Source organism: Heterodontus francisci, chromosome 8 (assembly GCF_036365525.1).
Source record: "Heterodontus francisci isolate sHetFra1 chromosome 8, sHetFra1.hap1, whole genome shotgun sequence".
NCBI classification, from domain to species: domain Eukaryota; kingdom Metazoa; phylum Chordata; class Chondrichthyes; order Heterodontiformes; family Heterodontidae; genus Heterodontus; species Heterodontus francisci.
Genome location: NC_090378.1, coordinates 114,262,304 through 114,288,877, shown reverse-complemented (window position 1 = coordinate 114,288,877; position 26,574 = coordinate 114,262,304). Strand labels below are relative to the sequence as shown.

General features: G+C 42.9%; 1 protein-coding gene across 4 annotated transcripts in view; it reads right to left on the bottom strand.

The window, feature by feature from the left end:
* cep350 (centrosomal protein 350) overlaps positions 1-26,574 on the bottom strand; it is a 223,134-nt gene that overhangs the window by 6,000 nt on the left and 190,560 nt on the right. For 3 of the 4 annotated variants that reach the window (XM_068037945.1, XM_068037946.1, XM_068037947.1), the window contains exons 30-36: positions 17,405-17,552; positions 14,712-14,872; positions 13,793-13,932; positions 11,439-11,518; positions 8,180-10,578; positions 6,040-6,471; positions 3,940-4,086 (exon numbers count right to left, since the gene is read on the bottom strand). In XM_068037945.1, the coding sequence (XP_067894046.1) occupies positions 3,940-4,086; positions 6,040-6,471; positions 8,180-10,578; positions 11,439-11,518; positions 13,793-13,932; positions 14,712-14,872; positions 17,405-17,552 (3,507 nt within the window). The remainder of the gene's footprint in view (positions 1-3,939; positions 4,087-6,039; positions 6,472-8,179; positions 10,579-11,438; positions 11,519-13,792; positions 13,933-14,711; positions 14,873-17,404; positions 17,553-26,574) is intronic. The other variant, XM_068037948.1, reaches the window with a different exon arrangement.

Here is a 26,574-nt window from a genome sequence, read left to right as displayed (position 1 = left end):
GCACAGCGCAGAGTTTGCTATTCAGGACTTCAGGGTTTCCCCATTTTGATCTATTTAAAACTGGGTAAAATTCTAGGCATAGACTGTATGACTGTAAAAGCTTCTATAGGTATGTAAAAAGGAAACGTTTAGCTAAGACAAATGTGGGTCCATTACAGGCAGAGTCAGGAGAATTTATAATGGGGAATAGAGAAATGGCAGAGAAGCTAAATGATTACTTTGTGTCTGTCTTCACTGAGAAAGATACAAAAAATCTCCCAGAATTAGAGATCCAAGGGATTAGGGGGAATGAGGAATTGAAGGAAATTAGTATTAGTAAGAAGGTTGTATTGGAGAAATTAATGGGGCTGAAGGTTGATCAGTCCCCAGGATCTGATATTCTACATCCCAGAGTGTTGAAAGAGGTAGCTATGGAGATAATGGATGCACTGGTGATCATCTTCCAAAATTCTATAGATTCTGGAGCAGTTCCTGCAGATTGAAAGGTTGCAAATGTCACCCCACTATTTAAGAAAAAAGGGAGAGAGAAAACAGGGAATTACAGACCTGTTAGCCTTACATCAGTCATTGGGAAAATGCCAGAATCAATTCTAGAGGATGCGATAAATGGACACTTGGATAATAATGATCTGATTGGGCGTAGTCAACATAGATTTATGAATGGGAAATCATGTTTACCAAACTTGTTGGGAATTCTTTGAGCATGTTACTAACAGAACTGATAAAGGGGAGTTGGTGGACGTGGTATATTTGGATTTTCAAAAGGCCTTTGATAAAGTCCCCCACAGGAGGTTGGTTAGCAAAATTAAAGCAAATGGGATAGGAGGTAATATACTGGCATGGATTAAGGATTGGTTAACAGGCAGAAAACAGAGTAGGAATAAACGGGTCATTCTCACGTTGGCAGGCTGTAACTAGTGCGGTACTGCAGCGATCAGTGCTTGGGCCCCAGCTGTTCACAATATATATCAATGATTTGGATGTGGGGAGCAAATGTAATATTTCCAAGTTCGCGGATGGCACAAAACTAGATGGGAATGTGTGTTGTGAGGAAGATTCAAAGTAGCTTCAAGGAGATTTGGAAAGACTTCGTGAGTGGGTAAGAATTTGGCAGATGGAATATAATGTGGAAAAATGTGAGGTTATCCACTCTGGTAGGAGGAATAGATGTGCAGAGTATTTCTTAAATGGTAAGAGATTAGAGAGTGTAGATGTACAAAGGGACCTGGGTGTCCCTGTCAATAAGTCACTGAAAGCTAATATGCAGGTGCAGCAAGCAAGTAAGGTGGCGAATGGCATGTTAGCCTTTATCGCAAGAGGATTTGAGGACAGGAGTAGTGAAGTCTTGCTTCAATTGTATAGAACCTTGGTTAGATCACACCTGGAGTACTGTATGTAGTTTTGTTCCCCTTACCCTAGGAAGGATATTATTGCCATAGAGGGAGTGCAATGAAGGTTCACCAGATTTGTTCCCAGGATGGCGGGATTGTCCTATGGAGAGAGATTGGGGAAACTGGGCCTGTATTCTCTAGAGTTTCGAAGAATGAAACTGAAACCTACAAAATACTTAAAAGGATCGATGCAGGTAATATGTTTCCCCTGGTTGGGGAGTCTAGAACCAGGGGACACAATTTAAAAATAAGGGGGAAGCTACTTAGGACAGAGATGAGGAGAAATTTCTTTACTCAGAGGGTTGTGAATCTTTGGAATTCTTTACCTCAGAGGGCTGTGGAAGCTCACTCATTGAGTATATTTAAAGCAGAGATTGACAGGTTTCTAAATACAAGTGACATAAGGGGATATGGGGATCGTGTGTGAAAAAGGCATTGAAGTGGATGATCAGCCATGATCATACTGAATGGCGCAGCAGGCTCGATGGGCTGAATGGCCTACCCCTGCTCCTATGTTCAGAGACTGAATTTGGGGTAAACAAAATGCTGCTAAAAATATACACTTGAAACCCTAGTTATAAATGAAACGAAAAATATCACTATCAGAGATATTCAAGAGCAGGTGTGAATCTAGGCCTGCTCACAGAACAACTGAGCTTTAAAGTAATGTCCAACATCACCAGAGAGGCTGTTCATCAAAATAAAGTCAGATTTATCAGAAGGTTTAACTTGTCTTTTGCATGTCACTTTGTCGAAGACCTAGGCTGAGAGATATCTATTAAATCAGTTTATCGATTCAGTATATAAAATAGTACAGCACTTGAATCTGACAATAGCATCTCCTATGAAGTAAACCTCAGTTGCATCAGATTCCTGGAAAGTTGCATCTTTGAGAAAATCGTAGGCACAAGACTCAAGATGAGAACTAAGTCTCTCAATAAACACTGGAGTTGACCTGGCTCACACAGGGGATCCAGCACTTCAGGAAGTATGGACAAGTTGAAATCACTTCTTGCTTTAACAGGCGTGAGCGTCAAGTCTTTGAAACTGAATACTACACACTGGGCGACTACCTCGTGTGACACAAGCCAGGGAGCTTTTGATGGGTTTGTGCTCTAACATTACCAGAGGCAAGAAATAAGCCCACAAAGGCAGGTGTGGGGAATGATACAGTTCAAGCTGATGAATCATCAGGGAGGTTTATAAAGAGATAAAGCAAAGGAAACAAACTGTTGAAGTTTGCTCTGGGTATGGAGCTGATTTACACATGTTCACTCTCAGTCCCTGACAGCAAAGTTCAACAGATCACATCCCAAGGCTGTGCACAAACAGAAACAAGGCTGGAACCTGAGTTGGTTGAAGCTGCCTTCACACTGTGGTAAGGAGTCCACAATGTGGATTTGAAACTCGGAGCTACTTGAGTGTGCTTTCAAATTTCAGTATCATAGTAAAACAGAAACTGCTTTGTTGCTATACTGAAGCTGGTGTACAAACATACATCAACTCTGCAGGAAAGCCATGCTTCTGAAACTGTTCAACACCAACACCTTGGCAAATCCGAGAGATAAAACACTAAAAATAAGCTGAAGAATCTGATTTATGTGCTGGTTGATACTTTTTAACCATTGCTTCCGATATGCAGCTTAACTTCAGTTGGGAAGTAAAGAAAGAATTTGCAAATATATATCACCTTTCACAACTGCACCATGTCCCAGCTGCTGTAATGTAGGGAAAAACAGCAGCCAATGTGCACACAGCAAATTCCCACAAATTAGATAATGACTCAATAATCTGTTTTAATGATGTTGATTCAAGGATAAATACTGACCAGGACACCTGGGAGAACTCGCCTGCTCTTCCAGATAGTGCCACGAGATCTTTTACACCTCACCTTACTGTCTAATCCGAAAGACATCACCTCTGACAGTGCAGCACTCCCTCAGTACTGCATTGGTATTGTCAGCTTGGATTATGTGCTCAAGTGTTTGGAGTGGGATTAGAACCCACAACCTGCTGACTCAGAGACAAAAGTGCCACCGAGCCACAGCTGACACCAACAAGAGTTATCACTGTGTTTCAGGTTTGGAGAAGTAAAATGGGGCTCCTCAGTGATCACTGGGGAGTTTGGCCACTCTTTACAAAGCCTGACTGAGTCATATATCAACTGAATTGATACAACTCAACTCCATACTTTATACATTATTTCTGATGAATGGTTAAGCCTGGCTCGGCTATAAAATTAAAACCCGACCCGACCACAGCCATCCCGAACCCAACCCGGGCCAGAGTCCTTCAATTTTTGTACATGCCCGACCCGACTCCAAAATATCAAACATGTTATTAGTACAGAAAAAGTGCGTTGAAACGTAGATTAAAAAGAAAACAATGCAAAACAAAACCCGACAACAGCCAACCCAAACCCAACCCAAGCCCAAATGCTGGACACCGAATGTAGACCCGTCCAGATCTGAACCTGACACATGTAGTCGGGTTCAGGTCACGTACAGGTCGGGTAGCCAAGCTTTAACGAACGGGACAAGATGATTACCTTCACTTCATTGAAATCCTGCGGGTTCCTCACTCGTCTGAAATAAGCAGAACTAATCCTGCTGGGCTTCATCCATGGGGGCTGGCTGGCATTGGGGTCTTCGGCAAAAATCTCACTGAAAATCTCTCTCGTCAAGTTAAACACAGCCTGGAAGAAGAAAGAGATATAGAGAGAAAAAAAAATTGACTAGTTTTCTCCCTGTCCTCAAACAAATATCCTTTTAAAATATCACTATAAAAACAGGTATAGCCAAACAAAAGGGAATACTGTTCAAAATGCATAGAACAGCAACTGTTCGCTTCACAATCTGAACAAGGATAAATGTAGAATTCTATTGACTTGCAAGAATGAAGGCATGGCAGAGATACTCTCTTAGAGCAGGGCGATAATAGGATTGTAGAACTACCAAAGGTGGGTGTAGATCTATTAGGCAAGGTGCTAAAGAACATACTGCAACATAACAGACAAATCATTGCTACCAAATGATTTATATCTGAGGGTCATATAGAAAATAGAAAGGAAACAGCATTGGCTTCAACTATCAATTTCTAAAATTCTATGTAAAGCAAAATTCTGTCAGAGGATTGGAGGGCAGTAAATATGGCCAACTCCTCATTTCAAAAAAAAGTCAAGAAATTCTAGGCCAGTTATTTTTGCTTCATTTATTGGTAAATTACTAGTCTATGGCATGGGGTGAAATTACTGAGCACTTGGAGAGACAAGAGCTAATTGGGGCAGTCGGCATTGACTTCTAATAGGGAGGTCATAATCGATCAGTCTTATCAAATTGTTTGAATAAATAAGAGCAGTTTGATAAAGAAAATGCAGTATATGTGGTTTATATGGATCAGAAATCGTTCCACAAAGTGCTACAGAGGAAACATATGGCAAAAGTCAACAGTACCTGGAATTGCGGGGAGTGTTATCAAATGGACAGAGAAATGGCTGGAGGGTCAAAAGCAAAGGGTCGTGTGGTGAGTTGGGGTCCACAGGAACCCATATTTGGGCTGCCCTTAAATGCTATATTAATAAACAACCTTGACTTAGAAATCAAGAGAACAATATCATAATGACCCCAAACTGGTATCGGGGGAAGGAAGGGAGGGCATGGAAATTTGATGATGGTTCTGAAAGACTGCAGGAGAACATAGATATGATGGCACGATTGGAAGATACACAACAGATGTAGTTTAATTTATAGATATGAGGTAATACATATTGAAAGGATAAGGAAAGGGAGTACACCCAAAACAGTCAGATTTGTGATGGTGCAGGGCAGAGGTCCCATGGTACTGACATACACAGGCCACTTAAATGATAGAAAAAGCCACAAAAAAACAGAGCCTTGTTTTTCCATCTAGACACAAAGCACAAAAATAAAGAGACAACATTTAGCTCATACAAGACCTTAGTTAGAATATTGTGCACCATTGTGGGAACCTTACTGTAGAATATTTACAGTGTAAATTCACTTAAGGTGTTCGCAGCAACAGAGTCACAGTTATGATCACAGACTTGACAAGTTCGTGCTTTCTTCATACTGAAGGGTAATCTGAAGATCATCAAGATTCTAGAGGGTTCTAAGAAGGTAAATAATCTGTGATTGCTTCTATCGGTTGACAATACAAAAGGGAAAAAATTTAAGAGAACAAAGAGTGGAATTTGGAAAAATATTTACAGAGTGGCTGGAAGGAGGCATCACACATTGTGTAAATGGAAGCAGAAGCTATAGATTCAGAGAGTGGGTAAAATTACGGCAGATGGAGTTCAACGTGGGGAAGTGTGAGGTGAACCATTCGATCAGAGAAAGACCAAATCAGACAAGTTAATGATGGGAGACTAGAAGCTGTGGAGGAGAAAGAGGATTTGAACAGGTAGGGAGGGGGTGAATTTCTAAACTGAATTCAGAGCAGTTATCGGGATCGAGGTAATGTTTTTAACCTGTGCTGTATGTTTGAGCTGACACCAGAAATCTGGCAATACTGCAGACTTGACCTTTAATTTCTATGCCCCTATCAACAAACGCACCACTGACCACACCTTTCTTGCTCAAGTAACGCAATAAGAATTTTGTCTTTAAACCCAAAAGCTGGATCTCACCTCACAATAAACTCTTTTGCTGACACTCTCTACATCTTGTCCTTTGTTATTCCCGAGATAGTCTGGGGGTATTTGCATGTCCCGCAGATCGTGCCCCAGCTCCTGCTCCTTCCACAGCTCCTTGGCTGCTGCATAGACCATCTTCTCAACCTCCAATGCATCGTGAGGTACAGCAAAGTAGGGCTCCTCGCGGATTTTTAGAGGCACAGTCTTTGGCGACTGTGGCTCCTGCACTGGCTGCTGTGCTTTGTGACAGCTCAATCCAAAGTCCTCGTCAAACCAGTCTTGGTCGTCTCCCAGGTCATCGAGCAGCTCGCGACTCAATTCCAGCTCTGCGAGACGCTTGGCCAATTCTTCCTGCCCACTTGTGCCAAACACTGGGCTGCCCTGTCGCAAAGTGGAGAGAGACAAACTGTTGGACCAATCTGGAAACTTAAGGTAAGGAACAAGGTGGGTGGAATTTATTTCAAAACACAAATGAATGAAGTGGAGTTTTAATAAAGTGTGAAATTAAAGCTTTAAATCAGAAGCCAAACAACATGAGAATATTACTGGTGTTATTTCAGAGTATGTCTGGCCATGAACCTCTGCTGCCCATCTTCCAATTTGCCATAGAATGAAAGTTAAGGTTTCTGCATGGAGTTAGGGTCCAGAACATAAAACAGTCTCTAATTTAACATGACTGGGCATTCCCACACAAAATTTATCCTCACTTCATTAATTGGATTTCAAAAAATTCAGAATACTTGGCCTTAACCAAGGAAGTAAAATCTTTACAGGTGTCATTATTGCAAAGTATTGTCAAGTGGGCTTCCTGAGTTTATAAAACACACGTTGCAAAAAGGATGCATTATGCTTTCCATGTGGTGTGAACAATACGTCCACTCTAGTTGTTATTTCACGGGGGGCTCACGAAGGGACATATCACACTGCTGACTATCATGGAGTACGGAGAATGAGAAGAGACAGATACATCATGATGAAAACAGTCAACCTCCCTCAAACTAGGCAATCACAAGGAAAAAAGCTGCAATTAACCATGGATATGGTAATGTGTATTTTAGGAAAACAGTTTTTGAAATGGGCTGAATAAACCTTGCGAGGATAAGAGTATTAGTTTGGAGGGTTCCCTTCATCTACTAACTGTGGTGTACTTTGCAGCATTGAGAGTGAAAGAACAATTTCAAATTTGATTCTCTGAAATTGAGTTTTTGAAAATCCAATCACTTCTTTATTTTTATTCCTGCACTGTTTAGGTAAATCTGAGCATTCACAAATCATTCTGTATGGGCAGAAGAGCCACATGTCAGTTTACTCAGGATGTCATCATGTTCAAGCGGCCCAAGAACCTACCTCAATGATTTATTACATTGTGAGTGGTTGGAAATGTACGAAAAATAGGAGTGCTTGTCAAACACTTGTATGAAGAGAGCTGCTCGCCCAATGGAATGTTAATTTGCACAAGCCACTGGATGATAATCACACTCTTGTTCTTCTATCCAGCCAGTTGTTCAATCTCTGGATTTTGCTTCTGGCTATACTCTGCACACATCTGATCAAGTCCAAGATTTAAAAATAGTATTCAGAACTTAGTTTAAAAGGACTTGCTCTAAAATATTGCTTCCCTTCTAGGAAAGGACAGCGATGTGAAGGAAGAAAAGGCCTGTTAAATTTCAATGGAGATCACTTAAAGGCATAAACTCATTAATTACATAGCAGAAATGGTCCCTATCCATACAGAAATAATCGGAAGTGCTTGTACACATTTTGTGAATTGATGGGCAAGGTCGAAAACACCCAAAACCAGAAATTTGAAGGAGATTCACCCGGGTTTGACTTCATTACCTACAAATATATTTATCAAATTAGCAGGATAGTCCTCATGATCATCTTTTGGTAACACAAAGGGAACATTCTGAAAATGATGTTGTCATCATGACCTGCATAAGCTGCCTGAAAAACTGGAGTTGTATCTTGCTTCCATGGCAATAAGCAATGAGTAGATTAAAATTTGGGGAGGTTATTAGGTCTCTGGGATTATTATTAAAACAATTGTATTATGGCTCCATGAAAGATAACGCATATCCAATTCTTAAAAGTAAAAACCCATCCCAAATATTAGCTCAAAATTAACACTCACAGGTCTCGGACAAAGATCTGGAGACAATACTTCTTCCTTATCCTCATCACTGTCATCCCTTTCAGCACATATCTGTAGTTGTTGAACAGGCTCATTTTGTACCTCCAGATACTTGGGAGGTGTGGATTCAACAGCCGATGTGAACTGTAACTCTTGATTAGTAAGATGGATTTTCTCGTCTCGAGACTTTTTGATTTGCTGCCATTTTTCGACAGCGTCCTTGACGAAGGAAGACATTATACTATCAGCCAAAGACCTAGCTTTTGTCTCAAAGTTCTTCAGGTCTTCATTAAAGTCTTCACTGTCCTCATTGTCCTTCAGTTCCTCTCCTTCAAAGATCTCACTTTCCTCATGGATTTCTTCAGATTCAGGCTTGAGGTATGGTCCTCGAAACTGGGCCTCAAGTTGTTCCTTTTCCCTGTTCAATAAATCCAAGAGAGGAGTTGAAGACTTCTCATGGATAGCTGGTGAAATGTCCTCCATTGTTTCACTGGAAGAATGGACTGAGAACTCAGTGAGTAAATCAGTGGCCATCTCTGTTACAGTCTTGGATGCCTTCTCTATGGGTACATCAGGTGGGTTAAACTCTTCTTCACCCTGGTCTTTGTTCGAATATGCCAAATATGCTAATTGTTCCTCCTCACCAGATCTGGGCGCCTCTAAATTCTGATCACATACAAAAGACTCAACTGCTTTGGCAGATTCAGTGATAATATGCACCAAGTCAATGGTATTAGGCTCTGAAAACTGACTGCTTGCATTTTGGTCATTTAAGTTGTTTTCAAATGTAGTTAGTTTAAAATCTACTTGATCACCAGAGGTTTTTCTTAAGTCAGACTCTTCCTCCTGAAGCTTTGTTATTTCTTTTGCAAGCTCTGGCCTTTCTTCCTCCCCACTGCATGTTTTGTAGTCTTGGTCTAACTTATTCTCTAAGAACGGGTCATCATCGTCTTCCGTTATATCAATGGCATCATAACACTCAGGTAGAAGAGAAATCTTGTGGGGAGGAGCAAAGATGCCATATTTGTCCTTGCAACTGAAGTACAGAATTCCGTCATACATCCCGTTATTACTGCCTTCTGGCTTATCTAGCTCCACGCCAGCCCAAAAACCATTTGCGAAGTTAGTTCTTCCCTTGAAGCGAAGTGTCCCTGGTTGGATGCTACTAACTAAAACTCTGGCACCAATTTGGAATTCAGGCAGCTCATCGGTTTCGTGCGATGTAGGTGTTGGGGTGTGACACGGAGAGGGAGAGTGCGACGGCACAGGTGTCTGTTCTTCATTGCCAGCGTCACTACGCTCCTCATTTCTGCTCTTCCCAGTTGGTGACTTCAAATCCAGAAGTTTTTCTGAATGCACACTACCGCAGCTGGAAAAGGATTTCTCGCTCAGCTGCTCACTGATTTCGTCGTCCATGCCAATACTTGGTGAAGCACTTCGAGAATGCTTTTCCTCTTCACCCACTTCCTCCCGTTTGGAATGGTCAGGACAGGACAGCACTTGGGATTCAGCGAGATTCTCATTGTAAGCAATCTCATTTCTTGACAAAAGAACCTCTGCGACATCTTTGTAATTCCCAGCATGAGAACTTTCATCCAAGTCTTCAGATATCTCCTTTCTTGGTGATGACTCAAAGTCTTCTGAGTAAGTTGTCTCCTTTGCTGGGGAAAGGCACTCAAAGTCATAGGAATCATTCTTTGGTGGCATTTTATCCAAAGTCCTATAGTCAGACCTCACAGATCCAACAGAGGTGTCCGACTTAACTGATTTGACAATCTTCACAGAATTGGCTGAATGATCACTCGCTTCATCTTCATCAGTATGGCCTTCCTTATACAAGTAACATTCTTCACCCTTCAAGTCGTCAAAGTTCTTTTCAGCATGCTCAACTACAAAAGGTGGCTCAGTGTCATCAGATAGAACTATGTTTCGCTGAGTCAATCCCTCAATAAGCTCAGAGATGTTGAGGGGCTGTGGTTTCTCACTGTCTATTTTCAGTAATGGTTCAGATTTATCCGATTGTCCAGAGACGCCGAGTAAGTCATCTATGTCAGACTCTTCCGACTTTATATTTTCAAGTTCCTCCTGGACATCATCTTGCATGGATCGGTGACTGGACACGACACTTTCATCACCAGAACCATCCTCTGACCTAATGACCAACTGATCTGGCAAAAAGCCACTCTCGGGGGCTCCCTTTTTATGCGGGAATGCCAGTACATTATCCGGATCCTCGACAAAGTCTGGCCGAGATCTCACTTGACATTTAAAAATTGGTGAAGGGCTTCTAGAGGACTCATCAGCTCGACTATCAAAGATTGTGGATTTGCTTCGGTCTGATGCTTGCAGTTCACTGAGGCAATTAGATTTCTGCCCTTCTGGACTTGATAATCTTTGGTCTGTAACAAACACAAGTAATTGGTGTTACTCAATCAATTTCTATAAAGAATGAAATTGTGTGTGTACAATACACTTCATGTCCTCAGGACCACCACCAAAGCACCTGACAACAAATCAAATATTTTTTGAAATGCAGTCACGGTTGTAATGTTGGAATCACGGCAGCACAGCAAGGTCCCACAACTAGCAAAAAGATCAATGACAAGATAATCTGTTTTAGGCGTTCACTGAGGGATAAAAATTGGCCAGGACACTTGGGAAGAACTCGCTACACTTTTCTTTTACATCCACCTGAGAAGGCAGACGGGGCCTCGGTTTAACATCTTAAACAAAAGACAGCACCACCAACAGTGAAGCTCTCACTCAGTACTGCACTAAAGTGTCAGTCTGGATTATGGGATTCAGGTCTCTGAAGTGGGACGTGAAATTATTTTATCCATGTAAACTTGCAATGACACCACTTGAGGATGTAGTTTTGAAAGCCATTGCATTCTCAGTAAAGGAACAAAAAAGCCTTACTGAAACAATATTTGGAATTTTTTTTTTAAAAAGCCAGTCTGGTGATGGCACATACAAGTTCAGAACTGAATGCGAAAGATCTAGATACAAGGGAGAGTAGGTGAGCTGGAGATCAGTGCAGCAACCGATTGCGGAATTACCAAAAACATAAATATATCAGCTGCTGATTTACACTGGCTTTCAATATGAAGGCTGACTGCTTGCTGCTCAATACATCAAGTCAAAATATTAAAATGATAGTAAACATTTTCTAGAGCTTTTCAATCCTACACTAACTTAGCTGTTTAAAGGCACAACCCCTGGGGTCCAAATCTATCGGTATGTGGTAACAGGTACATACCGTGTTTGGCAACGGAGCCCAACGATGCTTTGGATCTTTCGCCCTCAGTAAGGGATTTCCAGCTCTTTGCAGATTCAGTCCTGAAAACAGAAAACAAATTCTAACTTAGAGCTCGGCAGCGTAAATCATATAGTCCATGCAGTATAACCAACTTAGCTATTTTCAGTGATGGATAAATCCAGTCAACCCCTTCTTGGACTGTGGTGCATAAACAGGCAGTCCCCATACTAAACAGCATTTCCCAATCTTTGCCTAACCTTCCGGAGTGTCTGTGATAGACACAACTGGTAAACCAACACTGGCCTCCTAGTCAGAACCCTGAAACTGCTGTGCCACTATTTCCCAGCAAGCTTTTCTGACTTGCTTTTCACCTTATAACCTGCCCTGCTGGTAACACAGCTGATGTCTCTGAGTAATAGTCACATTTTAAACTGCAAGAACACAGATTTCTGCACTGCTGCCTGGAGGAGTTATATCAGTAAAAAGGCAATCAGCTATCAAAAATGTCTTCCAGGAAATGTAAAACAATTCCCACTCTGGGCCATAATGAGTTGAATAAAATGACAAAAGCAAAATACTGCAGATGCTGGAAATCTGAACGAAAAACAGAAAATGCTAGAAACGCTCAGCAGGTCAGGCAGCAGCTGTGGAGAGAGAGAAATGGAGTTAATGTTTCAGGTCAATGACCTTGCATCAGATTCTGATAAAAGGTCACCAACTTGAAACAGCAACTTTATCATTGAATAAAAATGAACCTGAAACACCAGCAGTAAGAAAGGTACCATCCTGATCTAATATTACAATCACATTTCTGTGCTGCCAAATACAAAATGCTGGAGAAATCTACCATGTTTCAGTTATAAAGGAGCTTCAATTTTTATTTTCCACACACATTTCTCTCCATGCACTTAAAGTCACTTTTTATGCGTATTAAGATGCCAAGCAGTTGCATCGTCCAATCTTCTTAAACCAGTAGCATACAAAGCTTCGGTTAAATGACTGTCTGCTATCAACACCCGAAAGAGGAGAATATAATTGCAGCACTTAGCACAAACTAATTGAAGGAGGTATTGGGCCTGGTGCACACTGTGTGGAAGCAATGGGTCAACCTGAAGTTGAGTTTCTGTCTTGATTGACACTTACTCCTTCCCTCATCATTGGCTAGACCATGGTGAAAGGAGAAAGTGGCAACATGGTGGAATGGATTCTTTTGACACTGAAGGTTGCTACAGAGCAGTACTCATATATGTAACCGGGCCTCCAGGCTGGAACAACCAGCTCTTTAGACAATAGTGTGTGATGGAGATAGGGTAAACGGAAGCAGCAAATAAATTCAAATTTCAAGTATGAAAGGGTGTTAAATACGAATGGAGAAAAGAGTCATTGTCCATTTCAGTGCATGGAACATTACAACCTGGGGGCAGGAGATGAGAGTATACAAATGGCGGTTTACAATCCCAACAATACTCGAATTTTGTGGAAATACTACACTCCCAGGACTGCCTCATGGCACATCCCAAAACTCACCCAATTGACCTGCCCAGGTAATGTATGAACATTAACATTTTGGAGCAATTACATAGGTTTGCTTTAAAATAAAATTATTGAACAATGCTCTTCTTTTCTGTCATACAGAATGACCTGATCGGTTTTGCATCAGATATACAGGCTTGTTTTTGGAAAGGTTTTAAACTATTGAGAGGAACATTAGTTATAACTATTAGGAAAGGTTGAACCGACTGGGGGTCTTTAATCTAAAAAAGAGAAGGCTGAGGTGTGTCCTGATGGAGGTCTTTAAAATATGAAGGGGTTCAAATAGGGTAAACATAGAGAAGATGCTTCCACTTGTGGGGGAGACCAGAACTAGGGGCCATTAATATCAGGCAGTCATGAATAAATCCACAGGGAGTTCAGAAGAAAATTCTTTACCCAGAGTGTGGAGTGGAGAGTGGTGAGAATTATGGAACTGGCTACTACATGGAATGCTTAAGGTGAATAATATAGGTGTATTTAAGGGCAATCTAGATAAGTACCTGAAAGAAAAAGGAAGAGGAAGCACAATTAGGGTCAGATGGTGTAAGGTGGGAGGAGGCTCAGGTGGAGCATAAATACCTACATAGACCTGTTGAGTCGAATGGTTGATTTGTGTGCTATAAAGTCTAGGTAAATGCACAGCTTCCCCAACATAAAACTGCAAGATAACTGGGGACCCTTCAACCACTAACTTGTTTCGACAACAGGAATTCCACTCGGGTAGAAGACCCACCGTTACTATCATATTTATCATATAAAAGTGCAATAGAAGAGACAATTCTTCAGAAGATTTTCCAATTAGCACCAAACACTGACAGTACCTCTGTAGAGAGAGTGGTTTAATCTTGGGTTTCTCAGTACCAGTGGAGTACAGGTTTTTGATCTGCGGTTTGGTTGAGCAGGCCACATCAAGGTCTTTACTTAGTTCAGCCTGGGTCTTCTTAATAAATTCATCATAGGACTGGTGAAGACAGAGACACAGAGAGACATGTGAGGTCAAACATTCCGATTTAAAGAACCACAAGTCAATCATAGTTTGCTAACTGTACTAGACAAACTGCAAAACCATTCCTGAATAAAAAAAATGAATTTTAGCAGCAAGTAAAACTAATCACCCAAGTAAGTAACTAAAAAGATTAATGGGGGTGACAAAATACCTAGGTGGTCATATGTTGTCAAAACCAATCTGTTAGTTAAGGGTCCCCCCACCCTACAAACACTTAACACACTAAATCCCAACACTACAACAACCTCTAATTATCCAGCATTTAACATAGCAAAATGCCCCAAACTGCTTTAACAAAGAAGAAGTGGGCATTGAGCAGGAGGGTGACAGCCTAAGGAGAGGCTACCCAAGGTGCCATTGAAAAACATAGATCTTCAGGAACCTCCTGAAAGTAGGAAGTGATGTGGCAATGCAGATGGATTTGGGAAATGGTTTTGAACGAGCTTTGGACATAATGTGGAAGACTCTGCCACTAACGGTGGAGCAGAGACAGACCGAAAGAGAAAACCTATTTTTGAAAAGCATCTTTCTTGCCCGCCAGACATCCCAAAACACTTAATAGCCCTCAATGATTTCCAATTAAAAATTGTACTTTGTAGATGCTGAGTTGATTTTGAGAATATGAATTATGTGCAACTCGCTGAATTGCAGCTTCTGCAGTGACTGATGTTCTATCGCCAGCTGAAAACTGGTTAGACAGTGTGGGGTGTCAGGCCCTTCCACAATAGTCTCACCTCCAGTTGTTTAAGGAGGCTAGCCTCCTGGGCTTTCAATCTCTCCTTCTGACGTTTCTTCTGTTCTTTTTTCAGCTTATCCACAATTGACTTGCGTTTCCTAAGCTCATCCTTCAGAGCACGGATTCTGCTTTCAATATCACTCTGGTCTGATGTTGTTTCTGTAAAGAATCCACTCAGGTTAAGATTATAACAGCTTTACTTACAACCACACTCATGTAGCAATAGCACTCAAAATCAAATGCAGTAAGGGAAGGAATCCACTTTGAAACTCCTGTGTGGAGCCTGTGTGGAGTTTGCAAGTTCTCCCTGTGTCTGCGTGGGTTTCCTCCGGGTGCTCCGGTTTCCTCCCACAAGCCAAAAGACTTGCAGGTTGGTAGGTAAATTGGCCATTATAAATTGCCCCTAGTGCAGGTAGGTGGTAGGGAAATATAGGGACAGGTGGGGATGTGGTAGGAATATAGGATTAGTGTAGGATTAGTATAAATGGGTGGTTGATGGTCGGCACAGACTCGGTGGGCCGAAGGGCCTGTTTCAGTGCTGTATCTCTAAATTAAAAAAGAAACTCAATTATGTCCTATGTCCATGTGTTTAAAAACAGAGATAGTTATGCTTAGTCAAATCTCCAGTTAACATGCATCCAGTCTCTGCACACTAACATTAACCGATAGAGATAAATGTAAATCCATATCTGTATAACTCCTAGATTCACTCATCATAACCTCTTCAGTAACTGTAATCAGACCCACAGTCCCGCTGTACACACTGACCGAGCGGACCCGCTGTTCCTCTGTACACACTGACCGAACGGACCTTCTGTCCCGCTGTACACACTGAATGAGTGGACCCGCAGTCCCGCTGTACACACTGACCGAGCGGACCCTCTGTACACACTGACCGAGTGGACCCGCTGTACACACTGACCGAGCGGACCCGCAGTCCCTCTGTACACACTGACCAAGCGGACCCTCTGTACACACTGACCGAACGGACCCGCAGTCCCGCTGTACACACTGACCGAGCGGATCTTCTGTCCTGCTGTACACACTGACCGAATGGACCCGCTGTACACACTGACCGAGCGGACCTGCAGTCCCGCTGTACACACTGACCGAGCGGATCTTCTGTCCCGCTGTACACACTGACCGAGCGGATCTTCTGTCCCGCTGTACACACTGACCGAGCGGACCCGCTGTACACACTGACCGAGCGGACCCGCTGTACACACTGACCGAGCGGACCCGCTGTACACACTGACCGAGCGGACCCGCTGTACACACTGACCGAGCGGACCCGCTGTACACACTGACTGAGCGGACCCGCTGTACACACTGACCGAGCGGACCCGCTGTACACACTGACCGAGCGGACCCGCAGTCCCGCTGTACACACGGACCGAGTGGACCCGCAGTCCCGCTGTACACACTGAACGAGCGGACCCGCAGTCCCGCTGTAAACTCTGACTGTGTTGTACACTGATCTGGTCAGACCCACAGCAAGTCAAAAGGAACAGAAATTAGGAGCTAATGGCTAAAAGCTTTGTGAAAGAAGCTGTTTTAAGGAGAATGCTTATGGAGAAGAACAATGGGGTTTTGAGGCAATTCCAGAATGTGGGGCCTAAATTTTGGGAAGTATGGCCACGAATGATGGGGAGAATGAAGGGAGGGCAGGTGGGGGGGAATGCACACGAGTTCGGCTCAAGAGTGCCTCGGAAGGTGGATGGAATTAGATTAGATTAGAGATACAGCACTGAAACAGGCCCTTCGGCCCACCGAGTCTGTGCCGAACATCAACCACCCATTTATACTAATCCTACACTAATCCCATATTCCTACCAAACATCCCCATCTGTCCCTATATTTCCCAACCACCTACCTATACTAGTGACAATTTATAATGGCCAATTTACCTATCAAACTGCAAGTCTTTTGGATTGTGGGAGGAAACCGGAGCACCCGGAGAAAACCCACGCAGACACAGGGAGAACTTGCAAACTCCACACAGGCAGTACCCGGAATCGAACCCGGGTCCCTGGAGCTGTGAGGCTGCGGTGCTAACCACTGCGCCACTGTGCCGCCCACAGTGGCTAGGTTACGATGGGGGGATGCCTAAACAGGAAAGTGTGTTTGGTTTTTAGTGCCAGTTTTCAGACTTCTGTGCTGAGCACTTTACTGGCTGGAGATGCTTTGGTGAAAAGATAGTGGCATCCTTTGTTCAATTTAGACATGGGTGGAAAGTGACCAACAGAATCAATCTTCTTTAGGTACTCAGCTCTTGACCCTCTCACTCGATGTATTCCAGGAGGAAACTGAAATAATCAGATGCTAACAGCAACCTGCCAGGTCCACAGCGGCTCACTGTCGGCTCCAATTATATTCAGGGTGGCAATGCAGCAAGGTTCAGAAACAAGCAAAACTGAAGGGATACCTCTCCTGTGACTGAACCCATGTCATCCTTCCCTCACTGAACCCGATAGCATGACCACATTCCCAAATTAGGTGTTATTTTCACCTCCTTATAACACAGGTGAGGCCCTGATAGGTTTCATCCATCTGCATCTTGCTGTACTTTCAGCCATGTTTTTTTTTAAATGCACCAAATGCAAAATTTTGATCTACTTTGAAACTCAAACACATCAAAAAGCTTGAATAAACTTCCTTTAATCTTGTTCATACACATTATGAGTTTCTTACCCGATTGTGTTACAGAAACAGATTCATCAGACCAGCTGCCGGATGCTTGGCGGGATTTTTGTACAGGCCTGATCTGTACACTAAGACTGGAGCTGCTTTTCTGGCCATCTTGCTTCAATGTATTGACAGTCACTTTCGAGGGCGGAGACTGCAAAGTGGGAGGGGAAAGCCAACATTAGTTCTCAGTCTAGCACTATTTTATGATTTGATGAAAAGGAAGCAGGGTTTATGGGCAGGGAGAGGGTTTTCAAGCCTCCACATATGCCCAGACTTTTGGATGAAACGTTAAATCAAGGCCCTGCTAGCTGTTCAAGTGGATGCTAATGATCGCACTACTTGAAGAGAAGCAGGGGAACTCTTCTGGTGTTCAAGCCAAGTCATCCCTCAGCCAACACCACCAAAAATAGAATAACTAATCATTTATCTCACTGCTGCTTGTGGGATCTAACAACAATAACTTCCATGTATATAGTACCTTTAATGTAGTAAAATGTTCCATTGATACATGGTCAGAAGCTCATCGCGGGGGTCAAATACATACCAACATACATATATATATAAACATATGAATTAGGAGCAGGAGTAGGCCACTCGGTCCCTCGAGCCTGCTCCGCCATTCAATAAAATCATGGCTGAACTGATTACTCCACGTTCCCGCCAACCCCCAATAACCTTTCACCCCCTTGCTTATCAATAATCTATCTATCTTAAAAATATTCAAAGACTCTGCTTCCACCGCCTTTTGAGGAAAGGAGTTCCAAAGATTCACGACCCTCTGAGAGAAAATATTTCTCCTCATCTATGTCTTAAACTGGCGATCCCTTATTTTTAAATAGTGACCTCTAGTTCTAGATTCTGCCACAAGAGGAAACATCCTTTCCACATCCACCCTGTCAAGACCATGCCAAAGACTTGCAGGTTGATAGGTTAATTGGCCATTAGCAATTGCCCCGAGTATAGGTAGGTGGTAGGGAAATATAGGTGGGGATGTGGTAGGAATATGGAATTAGTGTAGGATTAGTATAAATGGGTGGTTGATGGTCGGCACAGACTCGGTGGGCCGAAGGGCCTGTTTCAGTGCTGTATCTCTAAACTAAACTAAAACTAAACTAAACTAAGACGCCTCAGAATCTTATACGTTTCAATCAAGTCACCTTTAACTCTTCTAAACTCCAGCAGATACAAGCCTAGCCTGTCCAACCTTTCCTCATAAGACAACCTACCCATTCCAGGTATTAATCTAGTAAACCTTCTCTGAACTGCTTCCAATGCATTTACATCCTCGTAATAAACAATAACATTCTGTTAGCTTTCCTAATTACTTGCTGTACCTGCATACTCACCTTCTGTGATTCATAAGGCATGAAGATTGCGAACAGACTAGTTCAGTCTCAGACAGTGGCCAGGGACAGGGATGGAATTGGTAGCCAGGGAACGGAGTTTGTGGCAGGGGCCAAAGACAATGGCTTTGACCCTCCCAGTATTTAATGGGAGGAAATCTCTGCTCATTCAGTATTGGATGTCAGAGAAGCAGTGTTAGAAATCGGAAGCAGTGAAGGAGCTGAAAGAGGTGGTGGTAAAAGCTGGTTGTTGCCACTGTACAAATGGAATCTTACTGTGCATTGGTTTATGTCCCCAAAGGACAGCATGTAGATGAGAAATAGGTAGGGGAAACCAAGATGTGGGAGCAGGAAGAGAAATCATTGCAGGTGATTCGCTGGCCACTACTGGAATGCTAGGAATGAAACCAGGTGAGGGCAGTCTCAGGCTGGATGACGGAGAAGCATTGGAGGAGGATGGTGCGGTCAACTGTGTCAAAGGCAGCAGACAGGTCGAGTAGGATGAGAAGTGATAATTAATGACAGTCACAATCATTAAGAATGCCATTTGTGACTTATTTACAGATGTTTCGATGCTGTGGCAGGAATGGATACCTCACTGGAGAAGTTTAAACATGGAGCTGTGGGAAATTTGGGCAAGGATTTGGGAAGCAACAACACGTTCAAGAACTTTGGACAAGAAAGGGAAGTTGGAGATGGGCTGGTAGTTTGTAAGGACAGATGGATCAAGTGTGGGTTTTTTGAGGAAGGGGGTGATGCCAGCATATTTGAAATGCTGTTGTATGTGACTTGGAAAGACACAAAAGGACGTGAGATTGGGATGGGAACCAGAATGTGAATGGAAAGGGAGGTGATCAGAAATGGTCGTATCTTTGATTGACGTGATGGGAGTTTTTTTTAATTCTTTCATGGAATGTGGGTGTCTCTGGCATGGCCAGCATTTGTTGCCCATGCCTAATTGCCATTTTAGAGGGCAGTTAAGAGTCAACCACATTGCTGTGGGTCTGGAGACACACATAGGCCATACTGGGTAAGGACGGCAGATTTCCTTCCCTAAAGGACATTAATGAACAAGATGGGTTTTTACGACAATCGATGATAGTTTCATGGCACCATTACTGAGACTAGCTTTCAATTCCAGATTTTTATTAATTGAATTTAAATTCCACCAGCTGCCATGGTCGGATTTGAACCTGTGTCCCCAGGACATTAGCCAGAGCCTCTGGATTACTAGTTCAGTGACAATACCACTACGTTACCACCTTAGAGAGGCTAAGTGAGACCACATAGTATTATACAGTATTTACAGCACACATAGGACTTCAGCCCAACAGCCATTACTTCTATTCCACACAAGCTTCCTCGTGGTAAAGTTGAGGGATTGGCTTTGAATATGGGCAGCAGAGACTGTGTACAAATTGGTTGTATTGTTTGCACTTTAAAATTAATTCACTGGCCATCAAGTGTTTTCGGATGTCCTGAAGACGTGAAAGATTTTATAGAAATCTAAGTTATTTCTTAGTACACTGGCGCATATACATTTCTTGACCTCACTGTGGCCTTTGACAGAGGTAAAGAACTAGAAACTAGCCAGCTCCTGTAAAAGGTAGCATGCAGAGACCTGAGGGATTGGCATACAAAGAAGTTATAACATGGAAACAGGCCATTCGGACCACTAGTGAGTATCAGCATTTACCCTTCACACAAACAAACAGTCCTCATCACAGACTATCTGGTCATTATCACATTGCTGTTTGTGGGAGCTTGCTGTGCACAAATTGGCTTCCATGTTTCCTACATTATAACAGTGACCATGTTTCAAAAGTACTTCATTGGCTGGAAAGATCCTTGGGATATCCTGAGGTTGTGAAAAGTGTTATATAAATGCAAGTCTGTCTTTTCTTTTATTTACCCACTCTGTTCCCATATTTCATCCCAATTTTCTTTATCCACCTATCTAATCTAATACAGACTTTCACTACCACAAAACTTAAAGTTTATGCAATCTGTCCTCATAATTTAACCCTTTAAACACTGGCATCATTCTAGTGAATCTAGTGAATTTGTCCCCACTCCAAAGCCAATCTCGAGGTATAGGCTATAAAAGCCAAGAGGTAATGGTGAGACTATTTAAACCTTAGGACCTCAGTTAGAGTAATGTCTGTAGTATTGGGCTGCACATTACAGGAAGTGTATTGAGGCTTTAGAGAGGATAGAATGCAGATTCATTCGGATACTATCTGGTATGGGGAAATACAAATACAAAGAAACACTTGAGAATTGGTGCTTTTGGGGGAAATTCAGAACAAGGAAGTACAATTTTAAAATTAGAGCTACACCATTGAGGCCTATTTGGAAATGCTTCTTCACACAAATGCTGCAGAAATCTGCAACTCTCTCTCCAAAAGACAATGAATGCTGGGGGATCAAATGAAAATTTCAAGACTGAGTGATAGATTTTTCTTGAGCAATGATACTAAAGGATACAGATCAAAGGTGGGTAAAATGGAGTTGATCTAATTGAATGGTGTAACAGGGTCAAGAGGCTGAATGGCTGACTCCTGTTCCTATGTTCCTAAAACATAGAATTCTATTAGCCTGCCTTTTTTTTTAACAGCCCTATCAACCAAAGGTATTGTGTTTAATGTCCTGTGAACCTGTTCCTGCAGATCCTTGCTCTTCATAGCACTGAACCTACTCCCACTCAGAGTATAATTATTGCTGTTGTTTTTTGAAAACCAAACACTAAAGTGACATTGAATTCTACCTGCCACTTTTTATCCCATTCCATCATCATCTCAATCTCCCTTTGCAGCTTCCTTTGGTCTTCCAAAGAATTAGCTATTCCTCCTACTTTGATACGATCTGCACATTACAACACCACTCCCTCTAGTCTGGACCCAAATCAATGAGAGTGAGCAGAAGTGTCCCCAGAACAAAACCCTGTGGGACACAGCTACCCACTTCCAATCACTCTGGAAAACTGCACTCAACTCCTACTCTCCATTCCCTTCCTTCTAACCAATTTTTTATCCAGTTTGTTATCCTCCCCCTAATTCCATACCCTTTAATCTCCAGTAATCTCATGTCATGCCTTGTTAAAGATTTTCTAAATCCATGTAAACCACATCCACCATATTTCCACATCTACTATCTCAGTCAGCTCTTCAAAAAATGGAGGTTTGTTGAGCACAATTATCCCTTTTGAAATCGGCTCTAACTGCTACTGTTTTAGCTTGAACAACAACTTGTATTTATATAGTACCTTTAAAGTAATAAAACGTCCCAAGGTGTTTTACAGAGGCAATGTAAAACAAGACATGTTACTGAGCCACATAGAGAGATATTAGGGCAGATGACAAAAAGTTTGGTCAGAGATAGAGTGTCCTAAAGGAGGAATGTGAGGTAAGAGGGGTTTAGGGAGGGTGTTCCAGAGCTTAAGGCCTTTGCAACCGAAGATTCTGCCACCAATGTTGGAGTGATTGAAACCGGGAATGCTCAGGAGGCCGGGATTAGAGGCGCGCAGATATCTCGCAAGGTTTACGGCTGGAAATTACGGAGATAGGCAGCTGCCAGGCCTTGGAGGGATTTGGAAACAAGATGAGAATTTTTAAATTGAGGCGTTGTTTCACCAGGAGCCAATGTAGGTCAGGGAGCACAGGGGTTATGGGTGACGGGCATTTGTTGAAGTTAGTAGAGCAGTGGAGTTTTGGATGACCTCAAGTTTACAGAGAGTAGAATATGGGAGGCTGGTCAGGAGTGTTAATTGTATATTAATTGTGTTTAATTGTATGCAGGTGGTGGGCACTCACTTTAGTACCCATAAATCGATACACACTGTAACTGTAGTTAAATAAAAGCAAAATACTGCAGATGCTGGAAATCTGAACTAAAAACAAAGTGCTGGAAATACTCAGCAGGTCAGGCAGCATCAGTGGAGAGAGAAGCAGAGTTAATGTTTCAGGTCTGTGACCTATCATCAGAAACATTAATTCTGCTTCTCTCTCCACAGATGCTGCCTGACCTGCTAAGTATTTCCAGCACTTTCTGTTTTTATTTCTGCAACCGTAGTTGTCGGGTTAGGAGGTTTATGCTTGTAATTAAGGAAATTAATCTCAGCAGAGAAAAAGTATTGGAGAAACTTAAGGGACTAAAATCTGACAAGTCCCTGGGACCTGATAGCCGACAGCTTCGGACTCTAAAATAATTAGCTGCAGAGATAATGGATGCATTAGCTATGATTTTCCAAAATTCCTTTGATTCAGGAATGGTCCCATCAGATTGGAAGTTGGCAATTGTTACACCGCTTTTCAAGAAAGGAGGGAGAGAGAAAACAGTGAACTACAGACTAGTTAGCCTAACATCAGTCGTTGGGAAAATGCCGGAATCTATTATTAAGGAAGTCTTAACAGTGCACTTAGAAAAGCACTTTACAATTAGAATAAGTCAACAGGGTTTTACTAAAGGGAAACCTGTTTGACAAATTAATTAGTTTTTTGAGAATGTAACTAGTAGGGTAGATAAAGGGGAACCAGTAGATGTAGTAAACCTGGATTTCCAAAAGGCATTTGATAAGCTGCCGCAGAGAAAGTTAATAGACAAGATAAGGGCTCATGGAGTTGGGATAATATATTAGCATGGACAGAGAATTGGTAACGGAGAGGAAGCAATGAGTGGGCATAAACGGGGAATTTTCAAGTTGGCAGGCAGTATGTAGTGGAGTGTCGCAAGGACCAGTGCTGGGTTTCAGCTATTTACAGTTTATATTAATGACTTAGATGAAGAGACAGAGAGTAACGTATCTAACAAGAAATGCTGGAAATACTCCGCAGGTCTGGCAGCATCTGTGGAAAGAGAAGCAGAGTTAACGTTTTGGGTCAGTGACCCTTCTTCGGAACTGACAAATATTAGAAATGCCAAAGGTTATAAGCAAGTGAGGCGGGGGTGGGGCAAAAGATAATGGAGAAGGTGTAGATTGGACAAGGTCACAGAATAGCTGACCAAAAGGTCATGGAGCAAAGGCAAACAATATGTTAATGGTATGAAAGAAAGAACAGTGCAGCACAGGAACAGGCCATTCGGCCCTCCAAGCCTGCGCCGATCTTGATGCCTGCCTAAACTAACACGTTCTACACTTCCGGGGCCCATATCCCTCTATTCCCATCCTATTCATGTATTTGTCAAGATGTCTCTTAACAGTCGCTATCGTATCTGCTTCTATCACCTCCCCTGGCAGAAAGTTCCAGGTACTCACCACCCTCTGTGTAAAAAACTTGCCTCGCACATCCCCCCTAAACTTTGCCCCTCACACCTTAAACCTATGTCCCCTAGTAACTGACTCTGCCACCCTGGGAAAAAGCTTCTGACTATCCACTCTGTCCCTGCCGCTCATAACTTTGTAAACCTCTATCATGTCGCCCCTCCACTTCCGTCGTTCCAGTGAAAACAATCCGTGTTTTTCCAACCTCTCCTCATAGCTAATGCCCTCCAGACCAGGCAACATCCTGGTAAACCTCCTCTGTACCCTCTCCAAAGCCTCTACGTCCTTCTGGTAGTGTGGCGACCAGAATTGCACGCAATATTCTAAGTGTGGCCTAACTAAGGTTCTGTACAGCTGCAACATAACTTGCCAATTTTTATACTCTATGCCCCGACCGATGAAGGCAAGCATGCCGTATGCCTTCTTGACTACCTTATCCACCTGCGTTGCCACTTTCAGTGACCTGTGGACCTGTACGCCCAGATCTCTCTGCCTGTCAATACTCCTAAGGGTTCTGCCATTTACTGTATATCTTCCACCTGCATTAGACCTTCCAAAATGCATTACCTCATCTTTGTCCGGATTAAACTCCATCTGCCATTTCTCCGCCCAAGTCTCCAACTGATCTATATCCTGCTGTATCCTCTGACAATCCTCATCACTATCCGCAACTCCACCAACCTTTGTGTCGTCCGCAAACTTACTAATCAGACCAGCTACATTTTCCTCCAAATCATTTATATATACTACAAAGAGCATAGGTCCCAGCACTGATCCCTGCGAAACACCACTAGTCACATTCCTCCATTCAGAAAAACACCCATCCACTGATACCCTCTGTCTTCTATGACTGAGCCAGTTCTGTATCCATCTTGCCAGCCCACCTCTGATCCCGTGTGACTTCACCTTTTGTACCAGTCTGCCATGAGGGACCTTGTCAAAGGCTTTATTAAAGTCCATATAGATAACATCCACTGCCCTTCCTTCATCAATCATCTTCGTCACTTCCTCAAAAAACTCAATCAAATTAGTAAGACACGACCTCCCCTTCACAAAGCCATGCTGTCTCTCGCTAATAAGTTTGTTTGTTTCCAAATGGGAGTAAATCCTGTCCCGAAGAATCCTCTCATCGTTTCCCGACCACTGACGTAAGGCTCACCGGCCTATAATTTCCTGGATTATCCTTGCCACCCTTCTTAAACAAAGGCACAACATTGGCTATTCTCTAGTCCTCTGCGACCTCACCTGTAGCCAATGAGGATGCAAAGATTTCTGTCAAGGCCCCAGCAATTTCTTCCCTTGCCTCCCTCAGTATTCTGGGGTAGATCCCATCAGGCCCTGGGGACATCTACCTTAATGCTTTGCAAGACACCCAACACCTCCTCCTTTTTGATAATGAGATGACTGAGACTATCTGCACTCCCTTCCCTAGGCTCATCATCCACCAAGTCCTTCTCTTTGGTAAATACTGATGCAAAGTACTCATTTAGTACCTCGCCCATTTCCTCTGGCTCCACACATAGATTCCTATCTCTGTCCTTGAGTGGGCCAACCCTTTCCCTGGTTACGTTGAAAGACAAAGCATTAGTACAGATAGGGTGTTAACGGACTGAAGATTGAACAGCAGCAAGTACAAACATGAAAAAAAAAAGCGGGTAAGCCAACTGAACAAACTAAGATGAAATGAAATAAACATACAAAAAAAAATTTGTAAAAAATGTAAAAAAGAAAAAATAACTGAATATAAAAGTAAAATGGGGGGCCCGTCATGCTCTGAAATTATTGAACTCAATGTTCAGTCCGGCAGGCTGTAGTGTGCCTAATCGGTAAATGAGATGCTGTTCCTCGAGCTTGCGTTGATGTTCACTGGAACACTGCAGCAAGCCCAGGATAGAGATGTGAGCATGAGAGCAGGGAGGAGTGTTGAAATGGCAAGCAACCGGAAGCTCAGGGTCCTGCTTGCGGACTGAGCGGAGGTGTTACGCAAAGCGGTCACCCAGTCTGCGTTTGGTCTCCCCAATATAGAGGAGACCACATTGTGAGCAGTGAATACAGTATACTACATTGAAAGAAGTACAAGTAAATTGCTGCTTCACCTGAAAGGAGTGTTTGGGGCCTGGGATAGTGAGGAGAGAGGAGGTAAATGGGCAGGTATTGCACCTCCTGCGATTGCAGGGGAAGGTGCCATGGAAAGGGGACGAGGTGGTGGGGGTAATGGAGGAGTGGACCAGGGTGTTGCGGAGGGAACGATCCCTTCGGAATGCTGACAGGGGAAGGGAGGGGAAGATGCGTTTGGTAGTGGCATCACGCTGGAGGTGGCAGAAATGGCGGAGGATGATCCTTTGGATATGGAGGCTGATGGGGTGGAAAGTGAGGACAAGGGGAACCCTGTCACGGTTCTGGGAGGGAGGGGAAGGGGTGAGGGCAGAGGTGCGGGAAATGGGCCGGAAACGGTTGAGGGCCCTGTCAACAACAGTGGGGGGGAATCTTCGGTTGAGATTTTTTTCATGTTTGTACTTTGATCATTTAGAACTGAGATGAGGAGAAATTACTTCACTCGAAGGGTTGTG